The 19551-nt window shown below is 37.5% G+C and overlaps 1 protein-coding gene across 1 annotated transcript in view; it reads left to right on the top strand.

Annotated features, from left to right (window-relative positions):
• The window catches only part of ZSWIM6 (zinc finger SWIM-type containing 6), a 196880-nt gene that overhangs the window by 165162 nt on the left and 12167 nt on the right, over positions 1 to 19551 (top strand). The window contains exons 5-9 of the mRNA XM_037155838.2: positions 3587 to 3766; positions 7908 to 8084; positions 8348 to 8494; positions 13803 to 13949; positions 14907 to 15167. Coding sequence (XP_037011733.1) covers positions 3587 to 3766; positions 7908 to 8084; positions 8348 to 8494; positions 13803 to 13949; positions 14907 to 15167 — 912 coding nt within the window. The remainder of the gene's footprint in view (positions 1 to 3586; positions 3767 to 7907; positions 8085 to 8347; positions 8495 to 13802; positions 13950 to 14906; positions 15168 to 19551) is intronic.

Consider the following 19551-nt stretch of genomic DNA (forward strand, 5'->3'; position numbering starts at 1 on the left):
GTGGCCACTTGAGCATTATTTTCAAAGTGTTTGCTAGTTATATCTCTTTCCCTTTAATCTGTGCCATTATATTTAAAGAATCTTCCTTACACACAGCATAAAGTTGAACCTTGTTTTTAAGTCTGATTTTACCATCTGTTAATTGGTATGTTTAGACCATTTGTATTTAATATAATTATTGACGCAGTTGAGTTTTTAGGTCTACCATTTAGTCATTTGTTTTCTGTTTGTCTTCTCTGTTTTATTTTTTCTCTGTTCTCTGTCTCACCTTTTCCTTCTTTTAATTATTTTAATTATTTCATTTTGATTTATTCTTTTTGTTTGAATCTCCTTGTATTTTTAAATGGTTTCAATATTACAAAAGAACATCTAACCTTAAACAGTCTAAATTGAATTAATATTTTGCACAATAGGATGCAGTCTTAACAACCATATATTTTTCATGTGTATTTCATCTACATACATTTAAAATGCCATAAGGCAATTGTTCAGAGATTTACTTTCAATGGTCATACTTATTTTTAAAAACTTTAAAAGTACAAAAATAGTCTGTGACATTTACTCAGGTATTTATTATTTCTATAGATCTTCCTTTATTCCTGTGGTTCCAAGTTTCCCTCTGGTATTATTTCCCTTCAGCCCGAAGAAGCTTCCTGTAGCATTTTTTCTAGGCCAGGTCTGTTGGCAGTGAATGCTCTCAGTTTTTCCTCATCAGAGAATGCCTTTATTTCAACATTTTTGAAGGATGTTTTTGCTGGATGTAGAATTCTGGGTTGATACTTCATTTTCTGTTAACACTTTAAAGATAATGTTCTACGGTCTTCTATCGTGTGTAACTTCTCATGAGAAGTCTCTAAACTTCTGATAAGTCTCTAATTATCTGAGTCAGTCTTCTGTATATGGTATTTCATTTTTCTCTGACTGCTTTCAAGAGTTTTTCTTTATCTTTGGTTTTCAATGATTTGATTATGGTATGTTTAGTTGTGGTTTTTCTTGAGTTTATCTTTTCTGGGGTTAGATGAGCTTCTTGAACCTATAAGTGCATCTTCCTCCAAATTTGGAAATTTTTAAGGCACCATTTTTTCCAAATTTGGAGATGTTTAAGGCACCATTTTTTCCAAATTTCTCTGTATCTGTTTCTTTCCTTCTGGGACTCCAGTGACACAAATGTTAGATATTTTGCTATTTTCCCACTGTCTTTAAAAGCCTCTGTTTATTTTCTGATTTTAACTCTCTCTTCTTTAGATGAGGTTTCTGTCTTCAAGTTCACTGACTTTGCCTTCGTCATACCCATTCTGCTCTTGATTCCACACAGTGATTTTATTTCAAACACTGTTTCTTCAGTCCTAAAATTTCCACTTAGTTCTTTTTTATAGTTTGTATTTTCCTTCTGTCAGTAGTTTTACCTTTATCTCATGGAACACCATTACAATAGTTGCTCTAAAATCTCTGACTGGTCATTTTAACATGTGGTTCATTTTGATTGGCATCTGCTGGTTGTTTTTTCCATTCAGAATTGATCACATTTTCCTGTTTCTTGGTAAGCTAAGTAATTTTGGAATATTGTGTTGTGAGAGTCTAGTCCCATTAGAACTTCCTGAAGAATTATTGTTTTTTTCAAGTATACAGTCTAGTTTTTTCCAGTATACAATCAACCAGCATAGATTCAGAACATAAGGTCTGTTTTACCTTCCACAGGTGATAATTTCAGTAAAGTTTCAAGGCCTTGACTATGATTCCTAAGATCTGTTTTATGCAAATGGGATATTGCCTGGACTTGTGCCTCTTGGTACACAGTAACCAGGATCCCCTCACTGCATCTCCTGAGTGGAGGGTGGGGTCCCCTTTTCCCAGTCCTCCCGCCCTGATGAGATTTCTTTAAAGTTTTTGCTGAATGTGCTTTCTACAAAGTTCCTCCAAGGGGGTTAATTTTATGTCCAAGTCAAGAGGGAAAATAGGGAAAAATAATGGAAATCACTTTCATATGGCTTGAATCTTCAAGTTTTGTTTTCCTGTCTGCTTGCTGTTGTTTACTTTTCAGAGTCCTTACGTTGCTGCTTCTCTTATTTTGTTCAGAGTTTTTGGTTATAAGCCATAGAGGGCTTACTCTAGTTTGATCACATTTTGTTTTCAGTTGGCATTTAAAAAATATGGAAATATTCATTGTAAATATCTGTGGCTTCAATAGATTGTGGCCACTGTTATTTTCTGGTGGTGAAAGTTATTTGATATTCAAAATGTCAGATTTTGTAATTGAGGAAGCTTGCTACATTTAAGAAAAAATTGATTGTATTTTTTTCCATTACCATTTAGTCCCCTTGTCAACCCCACCCCCCCATCACCACACTGTTGTCCATGTCCATGAATCTTTCTTCCTTTTTTTGCTTGCTACTTTTAAATGTGGAAGAATGTAAAGCATCTCTTTGGACAAACAAAACCTGGTCATTTCTATCTTTATTATTCATTTAGCACAACTGTTTAAAATACACACACATCTTTTCAAAGAAGAAGGCCAGCGTTTTGAATGGCTTTGAAGTACTAATATCTATCTTGTTTTGAAATTAGTAAACAGAAATTTGAACTTTTAAAACTTGTGGAATAGTTGCTTGAATTAGCTACCTCTTTAAAGAATATAGAAAAGAATAATATATTTTATTAGTACCTTAATTCAAATTACATCTTCTAAATTTATTTTGGCTTTTCTTTTGGAACACAAATGAAATTTGATTAAAGTTTAGTGATTTCATTCACATAATAACAAATTTAGTGACTTCAGTTATATAAAGATTATTTCCTGGTTAAATCATTTAAGGAAATATGTTGAAGTGAATTTTATTTTTAGAAGATTATTGACATAATAGATAAAAATACTAATTAATAAACATAATAAAGTTTGAAATGTCAATAAGGAAACTAGAAAATTGTCTATTCGTGGTCATTGTATGCCTTTATGATTTTATTGTGTAAAGGTAATCTTAGAAGGAAATTTAATTTTTGCACAAAAGAATTATTTAGAGGGGTTTGTTTTTGCAGGTCTGTTTGTAAATTAAAGTGGCAAATTGGACCTTACGGACAACCGTAGACTTTCTTTATAGACATTTTTTGTCCAAAATGTCACATAAGTGGGAAGATAATTGACAATGAACATTTGAAATATCTTTCATCTTTATACATGACAAACAGTGTTTGTTTGGATCTTTGGTTCAAATTCAGACTCTGTTTCCTTCTTCCATTAAAACTCTGGATGAGATTTGTGGCTTGGATTAAGGAGAGAATTACGTTATAAAAATGGCAGATTTGGACTCATTTTCGAATAGTCTAAAATTTATCATTAGCACCCTGGCTGGTGTGGCTCAGTGGATTGAGTGCTGGCCTGCAAAGCAAAGGGTTGCTGGTTTGATTCACAGTCAGGGCACATGCCTGGGGTGTGGGTCGGGTCCCCGGGAGCGTGTGAGAGGCAACAGGATCAATGATGGTCTCACATGCTGGTGTTTCTTTCTTTCTCCCTCCCTCCCCCCTCTCTAAAATTTTTAAAATAAATAAAATAATTTATTAAAGTTTATTTCTTTCTCTTCTTTTCAATTAGGTGCTTTGTGGATGTGCATAGTTTTAAATCCCCACTGCAAGTTGGAGCAGAAGGCCAGTTGGCTAAAACAGCTGAAAAAGTGGAACAGTGTTGATGTCTGCCCATGGGAAGATGGAAATCACGGGAGTGAATTGCCCAACTTAACCAATGCTCTGCCTCAGGGTGCAAATGCCAACCAAGGTGAGTCCACCGCAAGATTCTTCTCACTTTATATCTGCTTAATTGTGCATATATGTTTATAACAGTAGCTTACAGTGTATGTGGGAAAATAATTTTCTCCATGTCAGAATTTATCATAACTCAAGGATTTTAATATGCTTTGGCTATGAATGTGTGTGTTTTAATTTTTACCTGGGACTCTTGTGTGCTTTTTTCATATTCTCAGAATACACATGGGTGTAATACTTATTAGTATGGGTTATTTAAAAATCTATAAAATTAAATGTGATATAGAATTGCTAGTTAACTGTTTAATTTGAATATTTTAAATTTAATAAATAAATCATGGAATAGATTGGTCACATTTTACAAAACAAAATACTGAGAGACTTGAGCAGCTGTGTGTTTTTATCTCTTGGTCAATACATATTTGGGCTACTGTGTAATTTAATCAGTTAAAAATTCTTAGTTTTAGAATGTAGCAAGTAAACGTTTTATGACTGGGCTAGAAGGGCATGAGGTGCAGTTGGCATTTGGACTGGGAAAATACTTTATTGTGAGAGGTCATCTAGCGTACTCACTCCTACCCACTGCAGGCCAACAGTGCCCCCAGTCTGTGGGACTACTAAGAAATGCATACAGCCATTCCCAGGTGTTCTCTGAAGAACCCCTGGCTCCCATTTCCATCCTAGTTTTTTTTTCTTTGTTTTATTTCTCAGTTTCTCTCTCTCTTGGACCCACCATTTAGCTCCAGTGCCTCTCATCTTCTCTTTAATCTTCTTTGGCCTCATTTTTTCCCCAGCTACTGCAGCATTTCTCTTCTCTTTCAGAATCAAATCCTTAAAATAGTTAGCAGTTGCAAATAAAATTTTCATTCACTAATTTGTGACACTGTTTTTGAGAAAAATTGAAAGACTTAAAGTTGTTGTGATAGATGCAAGGTAACAGTTAAATCAGAAGGATCCAGAATGAAGATTATCATTCTGTATGTGCCAGCCCTATGTGAGTTGATAGTCCTGGAAAGAGCCGGATGGTGTGCTGAGTGTGAATGTGAGTTAGCGTAGTGTTCTCAGTCTTGATAAAGAAAGAAAATTATATGTATCACTCCATAGGGACTTGTCCAATAAAAAGGAAGTTTTAGGACTTGAGAAAGATGATTGTCTGGCTCTGGTTTGTCTAGAGATATTTGTCTTGGGAATTCAATATTTGAGATCTGTCATATCTTGATTGCCCATGATGATTTTATTTAATAACTTTAAAGAAAATAAATGTACCACTTACACCCTGTATTCTTTTCCAGAAACTCAGAATTCTCAAGTTTAGCAATCAATTTTTTTCTCTTCCACTGCTAGGAAAGAGTATTTACATAAGCAATATCTTCAATCTTTTATTTTTTTTTGTATTTGGAGGGTTTTCTGTTTCACTCCCTACCTGCTTTTTGGGAGCACCATTACAACATTTTGCTCTTTCCACTTGGTTACTTTCCCCTTGGTTAGACAGAAATATTCCATTGGCTGTAGAACACCCCCTGACCAGTGGTCCAGCTTCCAGATGAAACAGTTCATTTTATTTATGGTTTGGCCTAGGGGCATGAAGTCAGGACCTAGTTTCTGAAGGCAATATTTATAGTCGTTGTGCCTAAAGGCACCAGTCTCCTGCTTTTAGCATAATATTCACATTCTCCAGAGGGCTGTCAGAAGAGAGTTGAGGAGGTTGCTAGCGGAGAGCCTGCTGTGGCCAGCAGAGCCCAGCAGCGATGCCATTGCAGCTGGGTGTAGAGTGTACACTTAGTGCAGACGATGGGCAGAATTGTGTATGTTGGTACTAAAGGCAAATCGAGCCCTGTCTTTGCTGAGATTCATTACTAGGCTTAATTAACAGTAAGAGTAAGAACATTAGAATCTACACCCTTTGAAAGGGTAGTTTCTTCGACCTTTTCAAATGTACCACAATGAGAGCCAATTTATTTTTTTTTGATAAAAGACGTAATTTCTCCCTTTTTACCTTTCTGAATTTCCCAAGTTTTCTTTAATCACCATATATTGATATTCATATACTTATTACAAATATGCTTATCACTTTAAATTTTTTACAAATATATTTATCATTTAAAAAACTTGGTTAAGAATTGGCTTCTCTTTTTTCCATCTTAATTGCAAAAGTCAAAAAACCATAGGCATCTCAGATAAAAATTGATCATAATTTTGACACCTAACCAAACCAACTTTTCATTTTTATATTTTTAGTCATTGTCTAATACGTAATCTTCTTTTGTTTCCCATGTCATAGAGCTTTCTGTCTTGCTCACTTTCATTTAAATATTTTTAAATGGAATCCTAGTCTATAGCTTGCTTTTATTATTGATAAAAGCACTTGAAGCCAAATCAACAGGTAGAACTCTTTCTTTTAACACATACATAACATTGTTGCTTCTTTAAAGTTCTTTTAGTTTTAAATCTACTTCTTCGATTTGAGCTAAACAAAATAAATGAAATGACAAAGCCACTTAAAAAATGTGTGAGATTTGGGCTTTGGAATATTTGATTGATTGGCTAGGAGAGGTGATGAAACCAGTTTCTTACTGGGTAGGAGTATATTTATTCTGCTCAGCAAAAGCCCTGACATAGTCATAAGGCCCACTCTTTCCATATATATGGTGTACAATTAAAGCTACTGCTAGCAAGGAGTCTGGGGCAAGGGCCATAACACATACATCAGTATTTATGCCTCTCTTATGTCATTTATGCATTTTGCTAGGTCTGCCACATAAATACAGATATCTAAGTTGAGCTGAGACAAAGCTGGAATAGTGTCTTTCTCTGTTAAAGACCTGTCAGAAGCCTGAAGCACAGCTGAAAGCTGAATTTGGAGTGAGGATATCTGGTTAACCTTGGTTGCCACTGCCTGACTGTGGGACCTTGGCAAGTCACTTTACTTCTCTTGATTTCAGTTTTGACAGCAGAATAGAGGGGCTGGACTGGATGAGTTCTCGGAGCCCTTCTTACTGATGTAGTTCTTTTTTGATTTTATGATTTCCTTTATGTCTGTACTTAACAAAGCTCCGGTGATAGGAAGATTAAACAGTATCAACCCAGGAAGCTCCAGATTTTGCTTCTCGTTGCATTAAGCCTCAGAACAGTGAGGGTGATAACTAGGTAAAGTGAGGGTGAGCTAAGCAAACTACACATAAATAAAACCAGTTTGTCTCCCTGGTTTTCAGTGGAGGCTAAGGTTTGTGCCATAGTTGAAGGTAAGTCTAGAGTGGGGGTGGGGATGCAGGTAGAATTTGAACCGTGTCATTCAGAAAAAAACTAAGTATTCCCAGGAGTTGGGGTAATGATATCCTTTATTCCCCAAACATTTCTTTTCTCTGTCAGGTCCTGAAACTTGAACCCTCTTCGGAGTGTATGCCTCTGCTCTTTTGTGATGCCCCGGCATACGCTATGCTGGGGACATCACACCAGTCATGGAACCTGCACAGGAGTCAGGAGGCAGCCTGTAGGGGCAAGGTAAGTGCGCTGGTTTGTTTTGTAGCTATGTTGTGTGGCTTTGTGAAATGTTAAATATACGCGTTTATGCCCTTTGGGATATAAAGTGGCATTTAATTGTTATATCCCAAGAAGCATAATAGTTTTAATTGTGCAAAACCGCACAATATAGTTAAAAAATATAACCAAAAGCACAACCCTTATGCACATCTTTAAAGGCTGATTGCATCTTCTGAAAGGTTCCATGGCTGGTGTCACATATCTTGCATAGTGCTTGTGAGAGCTGTTGATCCCATCAGGGCAGCCCACCACAGCACCTCCGAAGTGGGGAGCAGTGAGTTTTCATGAGATTTTTGTGCCAAATGCCTCCTTTGAGTGTATTTGGCATGGAAACTAGACCTGATGATTCTTTTTTGCAGGATGTCTTTAACCTTAGCTTTGATGGCTGCACAGTGTTTGTGTTTGATAAAACGAGTGAGTGAATGTGGCTCTTTGGGCTGACTTGCCTCCTAGTACTTAGGACATGAGAGTATTCACCCTTCATCCTTCTCCTTAGGGGGTGCAGGACAATGTGTGTGGGTGTGCTCATGAACATCTGGCCGCAGAGTGGTATGACTGGTGTATTTACATGTGAATAATAGCTGACACGGCTTTCTGAATTGTGGAAAAAACAGATTCATCGAACAGGCCACATCGGACAGTGTTCACTCGAGCCATCGAGGCATGCGATCTCCACTGGCAGGACAGCCACTTGCAGCACATCATCAGCAGCGACCTATACACCAACTACTGTTACCATGACAACACTGAAAACTCCCTCTTTGACTCCCGTGGGTGGCCCCTCTGGCATGGTAAGTGGCCAAACCGGAAAGACATTTCCATGACTTACTTCTTTGTTTAGTTTCTATAGCATTATTGGAGTGGGAGGAGGAGTGCTGAGGGATTCAATGGGAGATGGATGAATGCTTGGCAATAGGAGCTGAGTTTCTCATTCAAATCCAAGTTCAGAAATGGTTTCTTGTGTCTAATAGTATTTGGGGGGAAAACATCTATTAATCCTATTTTTATGGATATATCTGACAATGGCAACTTCCCCCTTACCTTTCTGTTTTAGAACATGTTCCTACAGCCTGTGCAAGAGTGGACGCGTTACGTTCTCATGGGTACCCCAGAGAAGCACTGAGACTGGCAATAGCTATTGTTAACACGCTAAGACGACAGCAACAGAAACAGTTGGAAATGTTCCGAACTCAGAAAAAAGGTGAATGTGAAGGAGTTTGTTTCCATTGGACTGGGATTCTTGATGATGACATCACTTGGTTTTGTGCTCTTCTGGGAGAGATGGCTTTGAAAATTGGGGGGATGGGGTTAGCTGTAGTTCCCACTCACTTGAAATATTCAGTAGCCGATCTATGAGAACTTTTAGGTATTTTTTTCTTGGTTGAATATTATAAAAAATGAATTTTTAAGTGTCTTAGTTGATTTTTTAAGGAGGAGAATTTTTATTACTATTTTTGTTTGAATGACTAATATGTCTCAATTATCTGAAATGCAAGTTAGCCAATTTTTGTATTTTATGAAAATGCATTTTAATTCTAACAGTAAGGGTTCTAGAAGGTAGAGTGCCTACGTTTCAATCCTAGCAGTTGGTCCTAGCTGGGAGACCTTGTGCAGTGACCTGACCTCTCTGCACAAGACCTGACCCCTTCCTCATGTGTGAAAGGGGCCCAGTTGAGGACCATCCAAGTTCTCGAGGAGATTATTAATCCTGCAGAGCACTTAAAGCAGGGCCTGGCATACTGTATAAGCACTCTAAAATTCTAATAATTTGTACATAAGGGCATGATATTTATTTAAAGTGGTGATAACAGAGAAATCCTTGGATTTTTTAAAAATTCGGTATATAACCTTTGTGTTATATATAGAACTTATATAAGAAGTTAAAACAGAACACGTTTAACTTCTCTTCATCTCGGTTTTTATTCATGTTTTAAATTTTACATAAGCATTACTGAGGACGAGTAACTGCAGAGGGTTGTATTACAGCATGAGGCCCTGATCAGAAAAAGTAATATATATGCTCTGTCTGCATAATTCATGTACTTCTTCCTTCTATAAGTGTAAATCATTTTATGCTTCTTTGGCAGGGTTTTATTTACTCTGGAATTTTATTTGTTATTCAGAAAGATAGTTTTAGTTGCTATGTTTTTTTCTTTTTATGTTTTTTTTTTTAATTCTTAGGTAATTGTACACATACCTACATAGGATACAGCTAAGAATTATCAGAAGTTGTTGAAACAGGCTGATGGTTAGATTGAGTTTTTTTGTATTTTTAATACCCTCTATATTGAAAATATTATAAATGTTAGCATTATCATTTATATGATGGAAGAAGCTTTGAAAGGCACAGTTTGAACTAAGGAAAGGGAGCCCAGTTAGGATTGGATTATAAGGCCCCTGATACCATGACTTTGTTCAGTTTTTCACGTGCTTCATGTCGTCACTGGTTACTAGATGTGTTTGCAGAATTGCTGCTTGGCCCTTTGGAAAATTGTTCTGAAATCCCCCTTCCCCTAAATACACATCATATGTGACCAAAAGGTGTTTACTTCTGAAAAGTGAAAAGGATAATATTCAATCTAAGAGAGAGTGAAGCACATTTTACACTAGAAAAAGAGAGCTAACTCATGATTATCTGATCTTTAAAAATCATATCATAACCTTTACTAAGAAATGGTTTAAAATGAGTTTACTAAAAGTGTTGCAATGTCTAAGAAATGCAAAGTGTAGAAATGTTAGTTCATGTACGTAAGTTAGAATACATGTTAAATTAGACTCCCTTGGTTATTTTTGAGACCACTTTTAGACACATTTCTCTTTTGGGAGCAATGAAAACCTTTATTTTAGACTATTCTTAAGTATTATATTACTGGGATTATATATCTATACCTATATCTTTCCCTACCTTTTTTGTCCATTTTTAAAGAATGTTTTTCATAACTGTTTACAGTAAGTTGTACATAGCCATAACAGTTACTTGTTATATGGACAAGATTGGTAAATAAATTAATCTGGTTCATTTTTAATACTGTGTAGCATTATATGTCAGCTTTTACATGTAAAAGTTACATATTAGTTTCAGTTGTATAACATAATGATTCGATATTTATATATTTCAAAATAACCACCACAATAAATCAGTTAACATAGTAACTACATATACTTACAAAATATTTTCTTCTTGTGATAAAGACGTTTTAAACTCTGTTCTCTTAGCACCTTTCAGATACGCAATACAATATTATTAACTACAGTCCTGTAGCCTCGTGACTTAACTTATTTTATAACTGAAATTTTGTACCTTTTGACTGCCTGCACCTGGTTCACCCATCTCTGTATCTGGGGACTAATGTTTTTAAAATAATTCACATATAAGTGAGATTATATGTTATCTTTCACTGACTTATTTCACTGAGCTCAATTTCTAGATTTAAAAACTACACTTCTCTTTTTATTTTATTTCTTTCATTTTCTGTATTTTTCCCCACTAATTTTTGTATGAAAAGAAAGAGGACATAGAAGAAATACTTTACAAAGAGAAAATAGTTTGTAAAATTTTATCCTCGGTTTCCATTTTCATCACATGACAGTAAATTTGTTTGTATAATTACACCTCCTTTCACCATACATATTTTTCTCTGTCAACTGTATATTTGGTCCTTCCCATGAGTAATGCTCCTGTTTCTTTCTCTCATACTGGTTTATGTATATGAAGGCCAACGACAGAAACCAAAGGGCAAGGCCGTTCCCAGGAATCTGGGACCCTGCTTTTGTACATTTTTATACAGTGTGCCAGGCCCGCTTTATTTTTATGTATTGATAGTTGATAGTCCAACACCAGAAAGCTTCTAAAGGAATATTAGATTCATGGAGTGGCTCTATAGCAATTTACAAGCTATTTTCTTATATATTTTATATTGTATATAGATTTTATTATACTTTCCTCTAAGAAGGAGCTACTGTCATTTATTATTACAGTAAATGCTTAGATGTAAAATATTGTATTATTTATAATGGAATGTCTTAAAATATTTGCAGCTTTTTATCAGCACTCTGTAATTTAAGAACTTGAGAGCGCTAACATTCTGTGAAAAAGTGAAAAGGTTGTTTCATCCAAATTATATGTTAACTTTTGCCAACGTTCCTGTTTGTGGCAAAGGTCTTCCCTTAAATGGCTACTGAGCCATGATATGGAACACTTTCATAAAGTGGTAGGAAAGTAATTTAACAATAGTCACGGGGGGGTCCAAGTCCCACCCAGGGTACCGCTGCCCTCTAGCCTCCAATTTATTTTTTATTTTTTATTTTTTTATTTTTATTTTTTTTTATAAATTTATTTATTTTTTTTGATTTGATTATGTTGTTACAGTTGTTCTATTCCCCCCCTTCATTCCCCTCCACCCTGCCCCCCCAACCCCACCATTACCCCCCTTTAGTTTATGTCCATGTGTCTCAAGTCCTTTAGGTTCTATATTTCCCATACTATTCTTGCCCCCCCCCTCTATTTTCTATCTACTGTCTATGCTACTTGTTTTCTGTACCTTCTCCCCCCGTCTCCTCCTCCCACTCCCCTGTTGCTAACCCTCCTTGAGATCTTCATTTCTATGTTTCCACTCCTGATCTAGCTGTCCTTTTAGTTTGCTTTCGTTTTAGGTGTGGTTGTTAATAACTGTGAGTTTCTTGTCCTTTCACTGTTCATGTTTCTTTAACTTCTTTTTCTTAGATAAGTCCCTTTAACATTTCGTATAATAAGGGCTTGGTGATGATGAACTCCTTGAATTTGGTCTTATCTGAGAAGCACCTTATCTGTCCTTCCGTTCTAAATGAAAGTTTTGCTGGGTAGAGCAATCTTGGTTGTAGGTCTTTAGATTTCATGACTTGGAATATTTCTTTCCAGCCCCTTCTTGCCTGTAAGGTCTCTTTTGAGAAATCTGCTGACAGCCTGATGGGGACTCCTTTGTAGGTGATTGTCCCCTTAGCTCTTGCTGCTTCCAGGATTCTTTCCTTCATTTTAATTTTGGCTAATGTAATTATGATGTGCCTTGGTGTGTTTCTTCTTGAGTCCAACTTTTTTGGTACTCTCTGGGCTTCTTGGATTTCTTGGAAGTCTATTTCCTTTGCCAGATTGGGGAAATTTTCTTTTATTATTTGTTCAAATAGTTTTTCCACTGGTGGCTGTGTCTTTCCCCCCTTCTGGTACCCCTATAATTCGGATATTGGAGCGTTTATAGATGTCCTGGAGGTTCCTAAGCTTCTCCTCATTTTTCTGAATTCTTATTTCTTCATTCCTTTCTGTTTGATCATTTTTTTCTTCCTTCTGGTCCACTCCATTGAATTGAGTCCCAGTTTTTTTTTCATCTCTATGGGTTTCCTGTGGAATTCCATTCATTTCCCTTAATTTAGCCTTCATATGTTTCTCTCATTTGTGGCTATAGTCCACCAGATCTGTGAGGAAGCTGATGACCAGTGTTTTAAACTGTGCGTCTGAGAGATTTGCTATTTCTTCGTCACTTAGATTTATCTCTGGGGCTTTGAGGTCTCCCTGCGACATTTTTGGTCTGTTCTGGCCCTTTAAGTGGGGGAAGCGGCGCCTTGGAGTCCCAGGTCGCTGGGTTGTGACGCTGTATGTGGGGGCGTGGTCAGAGCGGGGAAATGGCGCCGCCGCCTCCGCCGCCGCCGCTGCCGCCCGGTCCAACCGCTCACTCCCTCACCCTCGCGCAACCAGGCAACCACAGTCAATTCGCTGCCACCGCCTCCCCACTGTCTCCTCCGTAGTCGCTCACCCGATGGGCTGCTCGGTCGCTCACTAGGTCCAATCCTGGGTTTGGAACCCGTGCGACTGGATTCGCGCGTCTGGATTCCGCGCCCGGGTCGATTGAGCCCTCCTTTGTAACTCCTCACCCGACGCCGGTTTCGCCCCTTACCGGTCGGGCTGAAGAATTTGTTGTTAGCGGACTTCCGAAAAGTTCAGTTTTCCGTGTTCTGGTTGTGTTTTCTGATGCTAATATTTAGTTGTCCCTAAACTTGGTTGTGTGAGGAGGCACGGCATATCCACCTAAACCTCCATCTTGGCGGAAATCTTGCCTCCAATTTAGAGGATCTCTTCTGAACAGAGTTGTAGATTTATCCAGTGGTGATTCTGTGGGGACTTTTTAGTCCTTTCTAACATCACTCCGAGGAAGTGAGGGGAATTGTCCCTAGGTCAAAATTTGGAATTGACTTTTCCTCATGTGACATAATCTAACAGTGTAAGTTCTAATGTTAACCCACTACTCTGGATGCATGAATTCAGTAGATGTTTGGGAGCTGTCCTAGGAAGTTATATAAAATCATTTATATTGATTTACACGTAAATCTTTAAAAGTCAAAACAGTTTGCAAGTTGGGGTTTATATATACCTTCATTTTTTCATTGAATTCAGTGTTAATTTGTCAGGATGTTGCTATTAAATGGTAAAGTCTCTCTTCCCTTCCCTTCTTTCCATCTTTCATTTCCCTTTTCTTACACAGAGCTACCCCATAAAAGCATAACCTCGATAACCAATCTGGAGGGCTGGGTGGGACACCCTCTGGACCCCGTGGGCACTCTCTTCAGCAGCCTTATGGAAGCCTGCCACATGGATGATGAAAACTTTCCTGGATTCTCTGATTTCACTGGTAAAACTATTGACATTTGTCTCATGTGCCTTTTTTTCTAACTCTGAATGACATTGGTCACTATATTTCTTCACAGTTTATTTTATGACTCCATGCAGTTAACAGTACCTGCCATTAGCAAGCAAGTGAGGAAATAGGCTCTCTCAACTCTTTTCAGGCAGGTTTAGAATCAGTTGACAACATGTATAAAGAACCTTAAGAATATTTATTGTCTCTAGTCAGTGATTGTGAATCTAAGAATTTACCTGCATTTATGACTATTTTCTAGCATAAAAATATTTTAAAAAGGATGTGCATCATAATGGGAGGGGGAGAGGGAGGACTGTCCCTTTGCTGCTCCCACGGCTGGGTGGGCTCAGTGGGTTAGTTATCTTCCCTCCACGTGTTCTCCTGTGGGGGTTGCCTTCGTGGATTATGGGTGACCCGAACTCTGTCAGGAGGGTGAAGGGTATGAATGTGCTTTCCTTGGGAATTCAGTGGTTAAAGTTTGTTAAACTTTCCAACAGAGACAACAGATAAGAGAATGTTCAAAGAATCATTACTCTTGTGATAACTGATGACTTTTTGATGAGAAAAAAGGACCTGGGTTACCTGTGTTCTCTACTGTTTTCATTATAAATTTTAACACTGCAATAAAAGTATGCACACTTTTTTTTAATGCCAGGCTTTTAAGAATTGGTAACTATTGCAGTTGTGTAATTTTACATTTGTTTAATTAAAAATTTTCTCTGATCTTAAGTACTCTTAGTATCTCTTCTTAGATTTATGGTTTTTTATTTTCTAAGACACACATTTAGTCATTCAAGGACATTAAAAAAAGATACTGGAAAACTATGCACTTGTTTTCTGACCTTCTTGGAATTAAGCCAATAATTCATTTACGATACTGGGTAAAATAAATATTTGTACCTAAAAAAGTAGTTTCTGAACTCTGATTTCTTTTGTGACATTTTCCAGAGAACACGGGACAGTGCAAAGCCCTGGACTACCAGCACCTACCTGCACACAAATTCTTAGAAGAAGGGGAATCCTATGTAACACTAGCTGTGGAAGTAGCCCTGATAGGGCTGGGACAGCAGCGTATCATGCCCGATGGGCTGTACACACAAGAGAAGGTTTGCCGGAATGAGGAGCAGCTCATATCCAAGCTTCAGGAAATTGAATTGGATGACACACTGGTGAAAATTTTTCGCAAGCAAGCAGTCTTCCTATTAGAAGGTAGTTTAATAAAGAGGTTTTCCACTTTGTTGAACCAGTTTTATTTAGGCACTAGACTTTAAGTTGGGAGTACTGTATGAATGTTTTTAATATGGTGGTTATCTTGGTATGGTCAGTGAATGTCATAGGCATATTTATTATCTAAATATAGTATCACTTAACAAAAAAACACAGATGTTTACATTTATATCACTTGACTTAGGTGGTCACATAGGGTGGTCTATTAGAAATGATCCCCATTTAATGCCACAAGCGCTGAAAAGGACTTTATTGTGGCTGTGTTGTTTCTGAGATAAATGCAAGTTTGATATTTAGTAAGCTATTGTTGGTAACCCTGTTCCTCTTTGATCAATTAAATAATAAAATGGAAGTTGTTTGGCATTCCTCTGAATTGGCTATTACATGATGTCTGGGTTTTTGAATATGTCATTTGCACAAGCGAACAAAGGACTTCAAAGCTGCAGGGGTGAATGGCCATTGTTTCAGAGACTTCATTAGGTGTCGATTTAGCAAGTGAAAGTTTTATAGCCTCTCTAAGGCAAAGCATAATTTTCTTCTTTTTATAAGGTTAAGAGCTAAAGGGCTGAACTCATTTTGGCTGGCATGTTTTAAAATTTTTTTTTCTTAAAAAGACTTAACTGCAAAGTATGGTATCCTTATCTTTTGTGTAAATTTAAGTGATGTCTAATTGATAAAATTACTTCTATCAAATACATGTTTGCTGTTATTATGGAATTCTCTGTGATTGATAGGCTTGTAAAGTGTGATGTCTTCATCTTATATTCAGAACTGTCACTTGTAGGGAAAGGATGTAGAGAAAATAGCATTTCAAAAACTACTTTATAAAAAAATACATTTTATTGATTATGCTATTATAATTGTCCCAATTTTTCCACCTTCGATCCCCTCTGCCCAGTACCCCTAATCCCTCCAACAATCCCCCCACCTTAGCTCATGTCCATTGGTCATACATACAAGTTCTTTGGCTTCTCTATTTCCTGTACTGTTTTTAACCTCCTGCTATCTATTTTGTACCTTCCAATTATGCTTCTTATTCCCTGTACTTTTCCCCCCATTCTCTTCCTGCCCCTCCTCACTGATAATTTTCCATGTGATCTCCAGTTTTGTGATTCTGTTCCTCTTCTAGTTTGTTTCTGTTGCTTAGTTTGTTTTTGGTTTTGTTTTTAGGTTCAATGTTGATAGTTGTTGAGTTTATTGCCATTTTACTATTTATAGTTTTGGTTTTCTTTTTCTCAGATAAGTCTCTCTAACATTTCATGTAATAAGGGCTTGGTAATGATGAACTCCTTTAGCTATATACCTTATCTGGGAAGCACTTTACCTGCCCTTCCATTCTAAATGATAGCTTTGCTCAAAAGAGTAATCTTGGATGTAGGTCGTTGCCTTTCATCATTTCGAATACTTCTTTCTAGCCTTTTCTTGTCTGTAACGTTTCTTTTGAAGAAATCAGCTGATAGTCTTATGGGAACCCCTTTGTAGGTAACTATCTCCTTTTATCTTGCTGCTTTTAAGATTCTCTCCTCATCTTTAATTTTGGGTGATGTAATTATGATGTGCCTTGGTGTGTGCTTCCCTGGGTCCAACTTTTTGGAGATTCTATGAGCTTCATGGACTTGCATGTCTATTTCCTTTGCCAGATTAAGGAAGTTCTTTTCATTATTTTTTCAAATACATTTTCGATTTCTTGCTCTTCCTCTTCTCCTTCTGGCACCCCTATGATTTGGATGTTGGGACCTTTAAAGTTGTCCCAAAGTGTCTGTCCCAAAGCCTCTGTTCATTTTTTTTTTGAATTTTTGTTTCTTCATTCTGTTCTGGTTGAATGTTTATTAACTCCTTCTGTTCCAGATTGTTGATTTGAGTCTGTTTTCCTTCCTTTCACTGTTTGTTCCCTGTGTATTTTTTGTTATTTCACTTTGTATATATTCTTCACTTCTTCCTCTATTTTGCCAATGTACTCAATCATTTCTGAGCATCCCGATTACCAGTGTTTTGAACTGTGCATCTGATAGGTTGGCTGTCTCGATGTCGCTTAATTCTTTTTCTGGATTTTTGATCTGTTCTTTCATTTGGACCATATTTCTTTGTCTCAGCACACCTGTTATGTAATAAGGGGAAGAGCTTTAGGTATTTATCAGGGCAGGACAATCCACGTCATTGCTGCGTTGTGGCACTACATGTGTGGGGAGGAGTCAGCTGCTTGGTCAGCTCTCACCTTGCTTTCAGTCACTTCCCGTGCTGCCCACAAGCAAATTCCACCTTTGAGGTGCTCATTCCTGGGTGGGTGGGTGGGTTTGTGTAGGTTCTAGGACCTTGTGGGTCCCTCCAACAGACTCTCCTGTGAGACTGGGGGTTTCTCACATTGCTGCAACACCCCTCCCCCTCCACACACACACAGATTTTAACAGCCAGAGGTTTTGAGGCTTTATTTCTTTGCACTGGAACCCCAGGTTGCATAGTCTGTCTTGCTCCCCAGTTGTTCCTCCCGGTTTATATCCATGCGAATGTGGGACAGCCTAGTCTCCCAGCAGCTGCCTTGCTGCATGTCCTCTCCACCCTAGCTGCCCTTCTCCGCCCCTTCTCCTGGTGTGGATGAATGTTTCTTCTTTAACTCCTTAGTTGTGGGACTTCCATACAGTTCAATTTTCTGGCAGTTCTGGTTGTTTTTGTTTTTAAATTGGTTGTTGTTATTCTTCTGGTTGTGCAGAGAAACAAAGTGTATCTATCTACCCCTCCATCTTAGCTGGAAGCCCTTGAAACCTTTTTTATGTGTACGAAGCTAAAGATCTATTTGAAAGAATTTCACCAAATACATTATACATTTATTTATTTTTTAAAGATTTTATTTATTTTTAGAGATTGGAAAGGATAAAGAAAGAGAAGGGAGTGGTGTGGTTACCTCTTACATACTCCCTACTTAGTACCTGGGCTACAACCCAGGCATGTGCCTGAACCAGTGACCCTTTGGTTCACAGGCTGGCACTCAGTCCACAGAGCCACACCATCCAATGATACATTTATATCTTTTAGAAATGCATTTAAAGTTTTTATTTATTTTTAGAGAGAGGGGACAAGAGGGAGAAGAAGAGAGAGAGAGGAACATCAATCTGATAGAGAAGCATTGATTGGTTGCCTCTTGTACACACCCTGACCAGGGTCCAAACCTGCAAACCAGGCATGTGCCCCCACGGGGAATTGAAGTGGTGACCTTTGACTTTGCGGGGCAACGCCCAACCAACTGAGCCACACTGGTCAGGGGTAGAGATGCATTTTAACTGTATTTAATAGTATGCTTAATTTTAGTAAAAATTCCTATTATTAATTTTTTGAAGCACTTACCTAATTTTTTTTTCTTCTAAACATAAAAGCCTATCTTGGCAAATTTTAAGCTATCTTGATTTTTTCATTACTCTTTAATTTTACTTTCCTCTGTTGAGATAATCAAAATCATAAGCCACAACCTTTTTTTGTGCTGTCACTGGCTCGTAGTAACTGACTTTTGGTTTTTATTATACTGATGAATTGGAAGAGGGTGTGTACTTTTTAGTGCTGATGGGGCCTGATATCTCTTTATCATTTATCTTTTTAAATGTTCTTCTTGTTCATTACTCATGAATAATGTTTAACTGTCTCATCTTTGATTAGTCCATACCTTCCCATTAAACATTTTTGTAAGCACTGTGCCTGATAAAGGAGTGTGGTTGACTCATCCCAGCTTTCTCTCCTTGCCTGACTTTGTTAGGCCCTCAGAGAGTCCAGGAAACAGTCCAAGGGGGAAGTCAAGGGACCGACCATTCCTGTAAATTCCAGAAGATGAGTGCAGTCAACTCAGTCATGAAGTGTTGAGTTGACTACACTGGGGCACCTAGTTCTTCATGTATTTATACTCAGAATTTCAGGGACAAAAGAGTAGGTAGCCTCGGGTATCTGAAAAAAGAGGAAGCAATAACCCTGTATTGTTGCTGAGTGTTAATCACTTCTGGCCTCAATCTTGGCATGTTGAAAAAGGACTTATGGGAAACTTAGTACCAAATTTCAGTTTTTCATTATTCAGTACACTAACGTTCAGGAATTACACTGATTATTAATTCACAAATAATTCTGTGATACCTGACTGAATATTTTGCTTGTTCAGAGATGTCATAACAAGTGTTGATTGTGTATGCTGGCTTTCCCTGTGGAGTAAAAAAAAAGTAGTTTGATGGTTTAAGGGAAACGTTGGAACGAAATGGGAGAGAAATGAAGAAAATCTACAAATTGTTATATTTAGTCCTTATGCAAAATAGAGTTAGTGTCTTAGTCTGCTGAGGCTGCCATAACAAAATGCCTAGACTGCGTGGCTTAAACAAGAGAAATTTATTTCTCA

This window comes from Artibeus jamaicensis, unplaced genomic scaffold (genome assembly GCF_021234435.1).
Source record: "Artibeus jamaicensis isolate MK-2021 breed Jamaican fruit bat unplaced genomic scaffold, CSHL_Jam_final scaffold_369, whole genome shotgun sequence".
Classification (NCBI taxonomy): Eukaryota; Metazoa; Chordata; class Mammalia; order Chiroptera; family Phyllostomidae; genus Artibeus; species Artibeus jamaicensis.